The sequence below is a fragment of the Etheostoma spectabile genome, unplaced genomic scaffold (genome assembly GCF_008692095.1).
Source record: "Etheostoma spectabile isolate EspeVRDwgs_2016 unplaced genomic scaffold, UIUC_Espe_1.0 scaffold00004366, whole genome shotgun sequence".
NCBI classification, from domain to species: domain Eukaryota; kingdom Metazoa; phylum Chordata; class Actinopteri; order Perciformes; family Percidae; genus Etheostoma; species Etheostoma spectabile.
The window spans coordinates 4329-18926 of record NW_022603139.1 but is presented as its reverse complement, the minus strand read 5'-3'; the positions used below and the strand labels follow the sequence as shown (position 1 = coordinate 18926).

Genomic DNA, 14598 nt, shown 5'->3' with positions numbered 1-14598 from the left:
TCTGGTGACATCATGGGAAATTGCCAAGTAACCCAGCTCTGTTAATCAGGTTATGTGTACTTAATTCAACCAAAGCAACCTGGGGTGAAACCATCAGTAAAGGCGTTGTTCACAGCAGACATACTGACTTGTCATAGCAGGAAAAGCATGGGTTACTATTAGGCTGCATGATTATGGCCAAAGTTATAACTCTGATTATTTTGATAAATATTAGATTAAAATTATTAACCAGGATTATTTCTTGATTTTGGGGACTTTTTTTAACAGAGCACTGCTTTCAATTCCATGCTACATTCCTGCATTAATCTATAATATACATATATATATATATATATATATATAATATTCAGTTTTTTAATTTTGTGATTTGGGATGTTGTTTTTTTGTTAATTGTCTCACTAGCAATATCAGCTGCTCTGTTTAACTGTAACAAACTGTGTATACAGGCTAAAAATTCACAATGTTGCTCAGTCAGGATAAAGCTGTTAGCTAAACATCAGCTAGCCGCTAGGCTAATGTCATGGTAGCCGACCACGGCAAACGCAATACAATGGGCTAAAACATTTAGGAGAAACAGGGACTCTGTGGGAGAAACGTGCTGGAAATACAGAGACAACCCAAAGTAAAAAAAAACAAAAAAACATATCCATAAAAAACGCAACATATCCTTTCAACACAGCAGAAGTTCCCTAAGCCTTCCAAATTTACAAAATGACATGGCTGAGATTACATTTATTAAGGACTTGATTTTCCTTCTCATCTTCGTAAAATAGAAACAAAATGTTTAAGCAGTATCACTCAGGAATGTGAAAGTGTATTTGTTCCATACCGGAAGGTCAGTGGCGTGGCATGACTTTTTCCCTGGCTGGGTTTGACAACCTTATTTTTAGGTTCATAAAATGTACCGAGTTCATGAATATGTCAGATATTACTAGTGACATTCCTGTACTCTTACGTCTGCTGACGCCACTAATCGTTAATCAGTGTGGATGCACACGTTCTTATGTTTTTTGTTTTTTTTTGTGGACGGCCCTAACACTAGCCTATATGGTCAGCCGAAGGAGAGAGTGTCTGAATTGACCTAACTGGGTCTATGGCTAAGATAGCAATATACATGAAAAGTACATATCACTAACAATAACACTTTAAATGCATAAAAGTCATACTGTATAAACTGCGGCGGGAGCAGGCAAACATGCATTAAATGACACTTAAAGATATGTCAATAATAGATTATGGTTTTATGGCTTAATGCAGCAGCAGCACAGACGTTACTGCAAAAGTGGATTGACTACAGTATAGCATCACATTTATGTATAGGACCTATTGAGTCAACCTCCATTAATGCAGTAGCCTAGGCCAGAAGCAGGAGACACCACTGGAGTTAAGAAGAGAAAAACTCACGTACTCAACATACTTTTTTTGTTTGTTTTGACCTGGCCTCCTTTTTGTATATGCTTTGTATTTGTATTTTCTGCATTAGTGACTCATTGACTCAATGAGCCTACAAGCCTGGAGAATTTGGCTGCCGCCATCTGGTTGTTTTGAAAGATGTGAAGATTTTTGGACACGAGAGTGGAGCTGCTGAGGAAGCCAGTGTGTGTATGGTTGCATTTGTGCTGCGCTAAGCTAAATGTTAAAGAGGGAAAGTTGCCGATTCTGAAGCCAGTCATCTGGCAGTTTTACCAGCAGGTTAATGTGGACCTCTAGGTACTGGCACCATTCATTTGCATGTACTGCAATACAGAAAATTCCCTACATTCCCTAAAGTTGCAGCTAATGCTAGCACTAGCTAGCTAACCTGGTTGACAAGGTGCTACCGAACGCCAAACAAGACGTTTTTAGTTGCCAAAATGTTCCAATTAACTTAACAAAGTGAAAACACAGTGAGAGGATTAAAGTTTTTCAAATATACAGCAACAACCAACCAATTTTTTTTTCTTTTCTATTTTTCTGTACACAGTGCAGGGTTAGCATTGCTAAGCATCTAGCTTAATTTACATACTTCTAGCATGAAGGGAAGTGTTTGTTTGCACTTGTCGGCCAACGTTTAATTTAAACTTAAATATACACTGAAACACTGCAGCGCTTTGTGTCAATCTTAGCTGAGAACACAGAAATGTCTGGCCAAGTGAGTCTGAAGGGGCAGTCTAGTGTTGTGTGTGTTGGAACACTGTAGCAGCCCGGTGTCGTTTTTAGGTGATTTAACAGTGAAGAGCTGTGCTTAATGCCACTGCTGGCACGACACTGGTTGGCTGAGTCCTTCCCGAGTCATGCTGTAATTTTAGGAAGTGGTTGATTTGATATGCAGCAGAGTTTTCTATAAGCAGAGCATACCTTTTGAACATCAACATGGCAGTCGATCATAGTCATTCAATTGTGGGAAGCCAAATACAAGCTTATTAATATTTGATTAATTGTGCAGCCCTAGTTTCTAGTAACAATGTGTCCCAGCAAGTCAAGACAATGTGACACTAGTGCAGCATGCCACTACCAGGACCATAAAAATGAAGCAGCTAAATGGAGTCCAGCCATCATTCATTCTATTATTTACACCTGTGCTATTGCTATTGTGACATGCCAAAATATCTTCTGTGAAAAATAACTTCTGTGAAAAAATTACCATTATTTGTTTAGGCCTAGTCAAATTAGTGGGCCTAAACAATACAAGTGCCAAACCTTTTGTTTTTTTTAAATGTGTAAGTATTATTAACCAGGCAGTTATAAGTGTTACTTTGTGTTGTTTGTTACCTAGATTGATCCAGAGAAATCTGGCTTAGCAAACAGGCTCTTTGCTTCTTACTCTGTGAGAGTTTGAGTAAATGGTTTGCTGCTTTGCACAGGAGCTCGCTTTTAGTCTCATCCAGTTTCATTTCATCTTCTACATCCCATATGGAAAATGTGTTGTTACAGCACCAGTATACAGTGGCTTGCATACGTTTATACACCCATGCTAAAGTTGATTAAAAAAAGGAATAAAAAAACATCTTTTGGAAATTGATCTTAATGCCTTACACACCCCTATGTTAAATTCCCATAGAGGAAGGCAGATGTTTAGTATTAAAGGCCAGTTATTTCATGGATCCAGGATACTATGCATCCTGACAAAGTTCCCTTTGGAATTAAAATAGCCCCCCCACATCATCCCATGCCCTTCACCATACATAGAGATTGGCATGGGGTACTTTCCATAAGGTCATCTCTCAATGCAAATCAAACCAGCTATTAAGCTAACTGAAATAACACATGCCAAACTCTATGTATGGTGAAGGGTATGTGATGATGGGGGGGTTATTTTAATTCCAAAGGTCAAGGGAACTTTGTTATGATGCATAGTATCCTGGATCCATGAAATAACTGGCCTTTAAAAATAAAAAATCTGCCTGCCTCTATGGGAATTTAACATAGGGGTGTGTATAGTTATGCTCCCTGTATTTTAAGGAAGAACAAATATTTATTTACAATACATTATTCATTCACAAAGAAAATTGGTGTCCTTAAAAGGTTGGATTTTCCAATTCATTTTGAATTGACGCATCAAGACCCATTTCCAAAAGATGTTTTTTTTATTCCTCTTTTTAAACAACTTTAGCATGGGTGTGTAAACTTATGCAAGCCACTATACATAAAGGACCCTGTGAGTCTGCAAAAAAAATATTTCTAAACCTACAGGTGGTTTAAGGAGTTACCTACCTTACTTTATCCGGTATCTGAAAAGATTCTGCTTAGGTTTCTTCAGACATCCAGCAGTCTGAACCTAATCCTTCTTCCTCCTATGCATCCTCTGCTGCCATTCCACCCACCTGTCCCTCGTCTGAGTGCTGCTGTCTGTCATGACAGTTTGTCACAAAGCATCAACTCCTCATCACAGATCAATTGTCTCCACAAAGGACACATCAGCTTCGTAACGTAATTTGCTCTAACTAATGATGTGTTGTTTCCGCTTTTTGCGTCATTTTTGAACTATTTTTAGACTAGGGGACATAAGAACATAATTGGATTTGCAGGGCAAGCTAACGACAGATGGGGCAGCAAAGGACCAATCCATTGTGTTAATCTGAGGTTTCAATCACAACGGACACAATAATTGTCCCACTTTCCATTAGTACCGTACAAAGATTAAGTTGATTGGCAAATATACATGGCTTTGTGAATAACCAGATACCATGGCTTTTGTATCCTCCCACCTGTGCCTCCCAGTGCAAAAAGCATTGAAAAAGCATTTGGAATGTTCATCAAAGTGATGTAATGTAACAAGTAAAATATTAGGTCTGAAGTCAAAAGTGGTCTAAGAGTGCATTCTTGTGAACTGTCATACAACAGTAACAAGGGCCTCGGATGGGTGCTGGTATTGCTTTTTTTGCACATCTTCAAAAGAGGGCTTTGTCCAGATTTACACCCGTCCTTTACAGCATAAGGAATAATTAACACACTGACCTGTGGCTGACACGTCAAGGTAATGCCTGCATGTGCCACTAACATAAGCTTTCATAAGGGACAGATTTGACACCTTTGATAATAGTTAAACACACACTAACTCTCATATGCATATCTGGGTGCTGAATTTTTATAAGCTGGTACAGAAAATCATCAGTACAGTGTGTAAATAACCCAGTGTGTGTTTTATCTTTATTGAAGAAATAGCTTTTTGTGTTTTATTTCCTGTTATAAATAAAATGGGCTTTTATTTTGAAAGTCACCCGTTGGCACATTAACTAGTTTCCTGCTGTATGTAACGGAAAAAGATGAAACAGTAACGGCCACAAAGTTAAATATTAAATGTTTTATAGCGCCCCTTCGAAGAGGCACAAGGTTAGTGTTTATCACAATACTGTAAAAATGATATGTTAGTGGTGTTTTAAAGTAGTTTTAAAGAACTGTAGCTGTTTCTAGCCGTTTGTTTAATAGGCTAATGACGGACTTTTAAGCTAGTATAAAACTATGCTAATGCTTTGAATCTACATTGTAATGTAGCTAATGCATTGTTTGTGTCTGTTTCATTTTGTAACCAGCTCTTACGTTGGTTTGGGGTTTCCCAATAAACTTAAAATCATCAGTAAAGCGTCAGACCATCGTTCGGAGGGTATGCTACAGTAAGAGCTTGACCCGCACCTGCTGCATCACGCTGCCACGGAATTCCTGAGAAGACGGCAAGGCACGGCATACGGAGCAGTGAGTTGCAACGTCTAGTGTGATGGTCAACGGTGAGCTACACAACTGCGCTCAACATGGAAGGCATAAAGGAACAGATAGACAAGCTACGGATAGAAATTGAAGAAAGTAAAGGCTTACTTGATCAAAAGGAATATGAAGGCACGTCAAGGCAGGAACTAAAGGAGCTAACTGAATGTAAGGAAAAACAACTAGCCGAACTTCAGCACAAAATGGACGTCGCTGATGGGTTAACATTACCACGTCGTTCAGAACGTATTGGTGTGCCCACAGAGAAAATACTCGCATACCAAAAGGAGGAGCTGAGTAAAAAGGAAAAAAGACTGCTTAGCCTGTACGAACAATGGAAAATTCAAATTAGAACATCCAAAGAAAATTTAAAGAAAAACATATCAGAAAAGGAACTGGCTACAATGGCAGACACCATTGAGAAGGGAATGAATGATCTCATGAGACTTTATGATGAAATAAGAGAACGAGCCACACCATCCACTGAGATAAGGCGCAAAATTGACGCATGTGAGGCTGTAACTAAAGACATTATAAAGCTTATCTACGAACGCTTATCAGAAGTAGATGAAGACTTTGATGCAGAGTGTGAAAGGCAACGGCTTCGCCAGCTACTAGCCCACGACTATGCTTACTCCATATATGGTACAGCATCTCAGTCAGGTGCCAGTCGCCATTCAGAATCAACGCTTTTATCAGCAAAAAGGGCTGATGCAGCCGCAGAGCTCGCTGCTAAAGAGGCTCAATACAAACTAATGCAGGAAGAAAGAATTCAAAAGGAGAAAATAAGAGAAATGGAAGAGCAACATAAAAAAGAGTTAGAAGTGCAGAAGTCTGAATTAGAGCGTCTACGGGCTGAAAGGGACGTTGAAGCTGCTCGTGCCAGACTTGAGATATATGACAGAGAAATTAGACAGGATAATGATAGTCAGCCCATACAGCTAAACAACAGACAGATCACTCCTGGCACCCCAGTATATAGCCAAGGCCCTAACTCTGACACACCAGCGCCCCCTACTGACATGTCTTATCTGGCCCAAGCAATCCATGACAGCATAGCCATAAACAGACTGCCTATGCCAATGCCCACAGTGTTTAGTGGAGACCCACTTTTCTACATTGAATGGAAGGCTTCATTCTTGTCACTTGTGGACCGAAAGGGTATTTCTTCAGCTGATAAACTTTACTACCTAAAGAAATACGTCAGTGGCCCTGCTTACAAATGCCTTGAAGGCACCTTTTATCGAAATGATGAAGAGGCATACACAGATGCGTGGAATAAGCTCAATCAACGCTACGGTCAGCCATTTCTCGTCCAAAGAGCCTTTAGGGACAAACTATCAAAATGGCCAAAAATACAGTCAAAGGATGCAGAAGGATTAAGAGCATTCTCAGACTTCCTAAATGCCTGCTTGCAAGCCATGCCTCATGTGAAGGGTCTAGAAATATTAAGTGACTGTGAAGAAAACCAAAAGCTAACACAGAAAGTTCCTGATTGGGTAGCATCCCGTTGGAATCGTCGAGTCACAACAGCCCTCATGGAAAATAAAGAGTTTCCCACCTTTGAGGATTTCACAAAGTTCATGTCAGTAGAAGCAGAGATAGCATGCAACCCAGTCACTTCCCTACATGCTCTTCACACATCTGACCCACCCCATGACAAGAAAAGCACAAGAGAAACAAAAGGAAACAAAGCCAATGTCTTCAGCACTCAAACCATCCTTAACAGTGATAAATCAACACCAAGCGATGAGAGATCAAGGCTCCCCTGTATGTGGTGCAAAGATAACAAACATCAACTCCCCAAGTGCCCACACTTCATGGAAACGTCCCTTGAGGACCGACGGAAACACATTAAGGACAACAAGCTGTGTTATGGATGTGTGAAACCAGGTCACAGCGCCAAAGAATGTCGTCACCGCCACACTTGTGACGTGTGCAAGGGAAGACATCCAACCTGTCTTCATGATGAAAACTACAGAACACAAGTAGGTAGAGAAAGGCCTTTATCCATTGTAAATACAGCTTCAAACACAGCAGATGAAACCACAGCAGCCATGGCACTCAACGTCACAAGAGAGGGTCAGTCATGCAACACTTCCATGATCGTCCCTGTATGGGTGTCCTCTGCTGCAAATCCATCCCAGGAGCAGCTTGTCTATGCATTATTAGACACTCAAAGTGACAGCACATTCATTGAAAATGAGGTAAGCAAGGAATTACAAGCAGACGCCTACCCTGTGAAACTGAAACTTACCACCATGCTTGGAGAGAACATGATAATGAAGAGTGAAAGGGTTTCTGGACTCCGTGTGAGAGGCTACAATTCCTGCTTTCACATCGACCTTCCTCCTTCATATACTAAAGACTGCATTCCAGTGAATCGTGATCATATACCCACTCACGAAACAGCAAAACAATGGCCGCACTTGACAACAATCTCTGATAAGATTCCACCTCTTCTTTGCTGTGATATAGGACTCTTAATTGGCTACAACTGTCCCAGGGCACTAACACCAAGACAGGTGCTAGCAGGAAAAGACAATGAACCCTATGCCATCCTAACAGACTTGGGATGGAGCATTGTGGGCTGCTCGACACCTCACCTGGATGAAACAGGATCCAGCTTGTGTCACAGAGTTGCTTTAAAGGAACTTCCTCCAGTAACGCCGATGGACGTGTTAAGCGCCCTAGAGTCAGACTTTAAGGACACTAAAACAGATGACAAGACTGTCTCACAAGAGGATCTTGTTTTCTTGGACAAACTCAAAGAGAGCATAAGGAAAAATGACCAAGGACATTATGAAATGCCCTTACCCTTTAAGCAACGGCCACATCTACCTGATAACAAGAAACTCGCTGAAATCCGGCTCAGTCATTTACGGCGGAAATTCCACAAGGATGAGAAATATAAGAAGGACTACACAGCATACATGGATGAGATCATTGAAAGAGGTGATGTCGAAGAAGTAGATGAAAACGGAACTAACGGTGAACGCTGGTACATTCCCCATCATGGCATCTACCACCCTAAAAAGCCTGGAAAACTGCGCATAGTTTTTGACTGCTCAGCAAAGTACGGAGGCACAAGCCTAAATGAACACCTTCTCCCAGGGCCAGACATGATAAACAACCTAACGGGTGTCCTCATACGGTTCAGACAGCATCCCATAGCTCTCATGTGTGACATAGAGAAAATGTTTCACCAATTCCATGTCCAAAAGGATGACCGCAACTACCTGCGCTTCTTGTGGTGGAAGGGAGGAAACACAGACACACCACCTCAAGAGTTCAGAATGAAGGTACATCTCTTCGGTGCAGTGTCATCCCCTGGCTGTGCGAACTATGGACTAAAATACCTAGCCAAGGAAAACTGTCTCTCACATCCAATAGGCTCTCAGTTCATGGCAAGAGACTTTTACGTTGATGATGGAGTCACAAGTACAAACACTGTGGAAAAGGCCATTCAGGTGGCACATGAGGCACGAGAGATATGCGCAAAAGGTGGCCTCCGTCTTCACAAATTTGTGTCAAACAACTATGCTGTCCTACAGAGCCTACCCTCATCAGAGTGTGCAATAGACACCAAGACAAAGGATTTGACCTTCACTGACATACCACTAGAGCGAGCATTAGGGATTCACTGGAACATTGAGGCAGATAGCTTCAGATTTAACAACACCTTGAAAGACCAACCAGCTACACGCAGAGGCATATTGTCTACTGTGGCATCCATATATGATCCCCTGGGCTTCCTTGCACCTTATGTTCTCACTGGGAAGAAGATCTTACAGGAAATGTGCCACCAAGGTGTTGGTTGGGATGATCCCCTGCCGGAGATGCTGAAGCCACGGTGGGAGAGCTGGCGACACGACTTTGCCAACCTAGAGAAGATAAACATAGCTCGATGCTACATACCTGCAAACTTTGGAGAGGTTGTAGAAACAGAGCTTCACCATTTTTCGGATGCAAGCACCAGCGGATACGGTCAGTGCTCTTATCTGAGATTCAGGAACCAAAGAGGAGACATTCACTGTTCCCTAGCCATAGGAAAGGCCCGTGTTTCTCCCACAAAGTTAGCAACGATACCAAGGCTTGAATTAACTGCAGCAGTGGTCTCAGTCGGCGTCAGCAACATGCTCAGGGAGGAGCTTGGGAGTGTTGATGCAAAAGAGTACTTCTGGACCGACTCAAAGGTAGTTTTAGGCTACATAAATAACGATGCAAGGCGCTTTCACACCTTTGTTGCCAACCGGGTCCAGAAGATCCGCCATAGCACAAGCCCCCAGCAATGGTTTTATGTCCCTACAGATGAAAACCCAGCAGATGGTGCTTCCCGTGGAAGAACTGTAAATGAATTGCTTACATCTAACTGGTTCACTGGTCCCATGTTCCTCTGGGAAAAGGAAATATGTACACCAAAAGATGTAGCATCAGACCTATCCTTAGGAGATCCAGAAATCAAAAAGGTTCAGACGCTACAAACGAAGACCACCGAAACACTGAGTCTTGCCGACCGCCTGTCCAAGTTTTCCTCATGGTCCCGAGCCATCAAGGCTGTGGCCCGCCTTGTTCGACGGGCTAAGAAAATTACATCAAGTGCTCTGTCTACAGTGAGTGAACAGGAAAGTGCTGAGCGTGTCATAATCAGAGATCTGCAAAGTCAAGCATATGAGGAAGAAATTAAATTGTTAAACAAAGGAAGTCAACTACCATGTCGCAACAAACTGCGCCACCTTGATGTTTTTCTTGACACAGACGGTATCCTCAAGGTGGGAGGAAGACTCCGCCACTCGTCTCTCGCTGACCCATTCAAGCATCCGATTGTCATCCCCAAAGAGCACCATGTGACAAAGTTAATAATAGCTCACAATCACGAAAAGACAAAGCATCAGGGGAAAGGCTTCACCACAAATGAAATCAGATCCAGTGGCTTTTGGATTCCTGGAATGAGCAGAGCAGTTGCTTCATACATCCGCCAGTGTGTGGTATGTCGTAGACTCAGGGGACTTCCAGAAGGCCAAAGAATGAGTGATCTTCCTGTGGAACGTGTAGAGCCCTCTCCACCATTCACATATTGTGGTATGGATTGCTTTGGTCCTTTTGTCACTACGGAAGGACGGAAACAGCATAAACGTTATGGCCTGCTCTTCACCTGCTTTTGCTCACGGGCCATCCACATCGAGATGTTAGAGGATTTGTCCACTGACGCTTTCATCAACGGCCTGCGATGCTTCATTGCTGTTCGAGGTGCAGTCCGTCAGATCCAGTGCGATCAAGGCACTAACTTTGTTGGTGCGAAGAATGAATTCAAGGCAGCGCTCCAAGAGCTTGATACACAGAGACTAGGTATGTTTCTGTCTCAAAAGCAGTGTGACTTTGTCATGAATGCGCCCCACTCCAGTCATGCAGGTGGCGTATGGGAGCGCCAAATAAAGACAGTTAGGAGTGTTTTGAACTCCACTCTATCACTTTCCCATGGCAGACTCAATGACGCTTCACTAAGGACTCTACTTTATGAAGCCATGTCCATAGTCAACAGTCGACCCCTCACTGTGGATAACCTAAACAGTCCTGACAGCCTAGAACCACTCACCCCCAATCATCTGATCCACATGAAATCCAGCACAGCACTGCCTCCACCTGGCACTTTCCCCAGAGAGGACTTGTATGGAGTGAAAAGATGGCGCCGTGTGCAGTATCTGGCAGAGCAGTTTTGGAGTCGCTGGAAACGGGAGTATCTTCACAACATCACCGTAAGGCAGCGTTGGCACTCGCCGATGAGGAACCTACTAGTAGGTGACATAGTGATGGACACAGATGAACTGTTGCCCAGAGGTGTATGGAGACTCGCTAGGGTTTTAGAGACTGTCAGAGGTATGGATGGGCTTGTAAGGAGAGTGAAAATCTCATTTGGAGATAAGAAATTAAATAAGAAAGGTGAGCGTCTTGGAAAACTTTCCATGGTGGAGCGCCCAGTGCAGAAGTTAGTTCTTTTGTTAGAAGCTTCTTAAGCCCATGGCTGTTAAGGAACACTGCCAGTCATAATGAAAATTATTCGTAGTTCATGTTGTTTAACGTAAAACACTCATAATTTTGGTGGGAGTGTAAATAACCCAGTGTGTGTTTTATCTTTATTGAAGAAATAGCTTTTTGTGTTTTATTTCCTGTTATAAATAAAATGGGCTTTTATTTTGAAAGTCACCCGTTGGCACATTAACTAGTTTCCTGCTGTATGTAACGGAAAAAGATGAAACAGTAACGGCCACAAAGTTAAATATTAAATGTTTTATAGCGCCCCTTCGAAGAGGCACAAGGTTAGTGTTTATCACAATACTGTAAAAATGATATGTTAGTGGTGTTTTAAAGTAGTTTTAAAGAACTGTAGCTGTTTCTAGCCGTTTGTTTAATAGGCTAATGACGGACTTTTAAGCTAGTATAAAACTATGCTAATGCTTTGAATCTACATTGTAATGTAGCTAATGCATTGTTTGTGTCTGTTTCTTTTTGTAACCAGCTCTTACGTTGGTTTGGGGTTTCCCAATAAACTTAAAATCATCAGTAAAGCGTCAGACCATCGTTCGGAGGGTATGCTACACAGTGCTTATTGGCTACCGCTGCGGCTGTGGCTCAGTGGTAGAGCGGTTGCCTTCCACTCGGAAGGTTGGTGGTTCGATCCCCGACCCTGCAGTCATTGTCGAAGTGTCCTTGGGCAAGACATTGAACCCCGAATTGCCCCCGGTGCTGCGCATCGGAGTGTGAATGTGTGTGAGTGTTTATCTGATAAGCAGGTGGCACCTTGTACGGCAGCCCTGGCCACAGTGTATGAATGTGTGTGAATGGTGAATGTCTCCTGTAGATAGAAAAGCGCTTTGAGCAGTTGTTAAGACTGGAAAAGCGCTATATAAATACAGCAAATTTACATTTACCTGATTTAGGCTATGGATGAGGTTTTGGGCAGACACCATACTCCAGTAAGTCTTTTGATGAGCGTTTAAAAATGTTTTTTCAATGTAAAATCTTAATCTAAACTGTAGCTGTCAGATAAGTGTATAGGACTTGGTCTATCATAAAATGCAAATAAGTTACATACAGGTACATCCTAATTGTAATTAGACTAGTACAGTATGTGTAGTTAAGTGCATACATACAGTTGTAAATAAAAAACCTTTATGGTCTTCAAGGTAGAAACAACTTAATATGCAGTTTTTAAACTGAAAACTGAGTGTATGTAATTTACCAAATAAAATTAGGCACTCCATTTTTTAACTCAAATGTTAATAAAGATAATTAGAAGGCTACATAAGATAATCTTATGTAGCCTGCACTGTGATTTGGTAGTGTAATCTATGACAGCAAACAGAATAAGTAAACCTGCTCAAGTGCAAGCTTGTTAATAACACACTTTGTATACGTATTTTGGTATATGTTATGTATACTTTTTTAAAATTCACACATAAATATGTGTAAAATACCACTATCTTCCAGTATGGTTTGATTATACATCCATGGTTTTATCAGGTTGCGTTTCATGCGGTGTTGTTTCAAAACGTTGCAAAACCGTCGTTTCCGCTTTCCCGGAGCGGCTGCCGGAAACTCGCAGCCGGTCTTGAACGTCCCCCTGGTCCTCATTGTGCAGCCGAGGAAACATCGCAAGGTTTAGGCGACGTTGGAATGAAATGGCAGAAACTGCTTGTGTCACGGAAGCACACAGATTAGGTTACGTAGAAGCTACACATGTATTTTGCAAAGACCCTGGCCTGCTAGTGTGAGGGAAGCGGGAGCGTATCCGGAGGACAAAGGAATTAAAGAGCTGTTTTTCTCCAAAAAAAGCGTCCGGGTTGTGTCTCCAGCAGACAGCAAACGGCGACTGCGGGTCGACACTTGTAATTAACGGAGAGGGGTGAGCTCGACATATGTGTTTTTTTCCCTATGAGATATGTTTGACCTTTTATTGTCAATAGTTAGGGTTATGACACATTTGGCTCACAAACACGTTATAGTAAATAGGTGTTTCTACAATATAGTTACATGGTGACCACCACAGCAGGCAGGACAGGTCTGGCCTAACTGGTAAAAGACAACCAGACTGAGTGGCAACACTGGGAAGCACACAGTGTAACGTTAACCTATCCGTGTCAGTGCTGTGCTACACGGGTACACACACGTTAGCTCCGCTTACACTGTAAACTGTGAACCGGGTGGTGTGGCAAGCAATGGTGGAGCTAGTAAAAGGTTCAACTAAAACGCTGTGACCTCCAGTATGTGGTCACCTAAAAACGAAAACAATCTCCATGTAAACAGAAATCACCTATCGACGCCTTTGAACACATCCTGGTTTAGCTAATATCAGTTGGCTGACATGTAGCTAGCTACTGCACTGAAAGGAGATCATGTTTCTGTTAGCATGGAAGGTGGGCAAACAAAATTCCTGCACTGTAAACTGAGCATAGGTGGGTTAACACAGGCTATTATACTGTAGCAGCATCTCTGTGAATTCAGTAACGACACCGAGCAGATCAATATTTGGCTATAGTCTGATTATGTGTTTTATGGGATGTGTTAATAGTCACACTCACCAGCAAATTGAAAAGTGAATGTTAATATTCTTGAGTGGTAATTGCACAGTGTTGCAGTTTGGTCTGTACAGCAATTAAATAGTGAACATAGCATGTATAATGTAAAATAATTTATCAAGCCAGGGGGCCAAATGTGGAGTAATCCATTATATCATCAGTGATATAAATAATTTGGTCTGGGTTATTAGAATTGTCTGATCACGTACATTTTCACAGGTTGCGGCATGTGCGTGTCTGGTGTATACATCCCCTCTGACATGTTCCTGTAGTCACATTTGGGTGGTGTAGAAGCTCCCAGACTGCACTGCACATTGCTAGCACGTTTTTTTCTAAACAACCAGCCGAGAGAACAGCAGTGGTCAGCCAAAAGCAGCAAGAAATCCGATTCCTGCACCTAAAGCAAAAGGTAGCCCGTAGAGGTGGGATTATGAGTATGAGGAATGGTTGAGCTACAGTGCTAACATGGATACCTTACTGTTTGACTCCTTGTATCCAAACACCATTTACAAGTCAGCTTATATTACACACAGTTGTATCCCACACTTTGCCTTGGTAGGTGTAGTCTGTATTCTATATAAAGACAGGCCACCCTTAGGCATTTGCTGGCTGGTCCTCTGTAACCTGGTGGCCAGGACCATAGACTGTAAATAAAACAACAGCATGCTGCAATTAAAACAGTCATGGGTGAGCGCAAAGACTGTAAGAATCTGTCCTTTCTTTGGATCACGTTCAAATTCTCTTCTGCAAGTTGGGATTTTTCATTAGTTGTTTTTCTGTCCTTTTGCAAATACATTTTGTGCTTACACCTAAATGTAGCGCTTTAAATAAGCCTTGTAGT

General features: G+C 42.0%; 2 protein-coding genes and 1 long non-coding RNA gene across 3 annotated transcripts; 1 reads left to right on the top strand and 2 right to left on the bottom strand.

Moving 5' to 3' along the window:
* Window positions 1–2756: 2756 nt before the first annotated feature.
* LOC116677093 (uncharacterized) lies at window positions 2757–3962 on the bottom strand. The gene is made up of 3 exons (XR_004328924.1): window positions 3849–3962; window positions 3694–3803; window positions 2757–2881 (listed from the first exon to the last, which is right to left on the bottom strand). It is a non-coding gene; the product is annotated as an uncharacterized LOC116677093 (long non-coding RNA).
* A 1330-nt stretch (window positions 3963–5292) lies between these two features.
* Window positions 5293–5421, bottom strand: LOC116677094 (proprotein convertase subtilisin/kexin type 6; the record flags this gene model as incomplete). The annotated part of the gene is given in 1 exon segment (XM_032507763.1): window positions 5293–5421. A coding segment is annotated over 1 exon segment (117 nt), but the record flags the coding sequence as incomplete, so codon positions are not given.
* Window positions 5422–5585: 164 nt separating this feature from the next.
* On the top strand, window positions 5586–10976 carry LOC116677092 (uncharacterized; the record flags this gene model as incomplete). Its single annotated transcript, XM_032507762.1, is given in 1 exon segment — window positions 5586–10976. A coding segment is annotated over 1 exon segment (5391 nt), but the record flags the coding sequence as incomplete, so codon positions are not given.
* Window positions 10977–14598: the final 3622 nt, after the last annotated feature.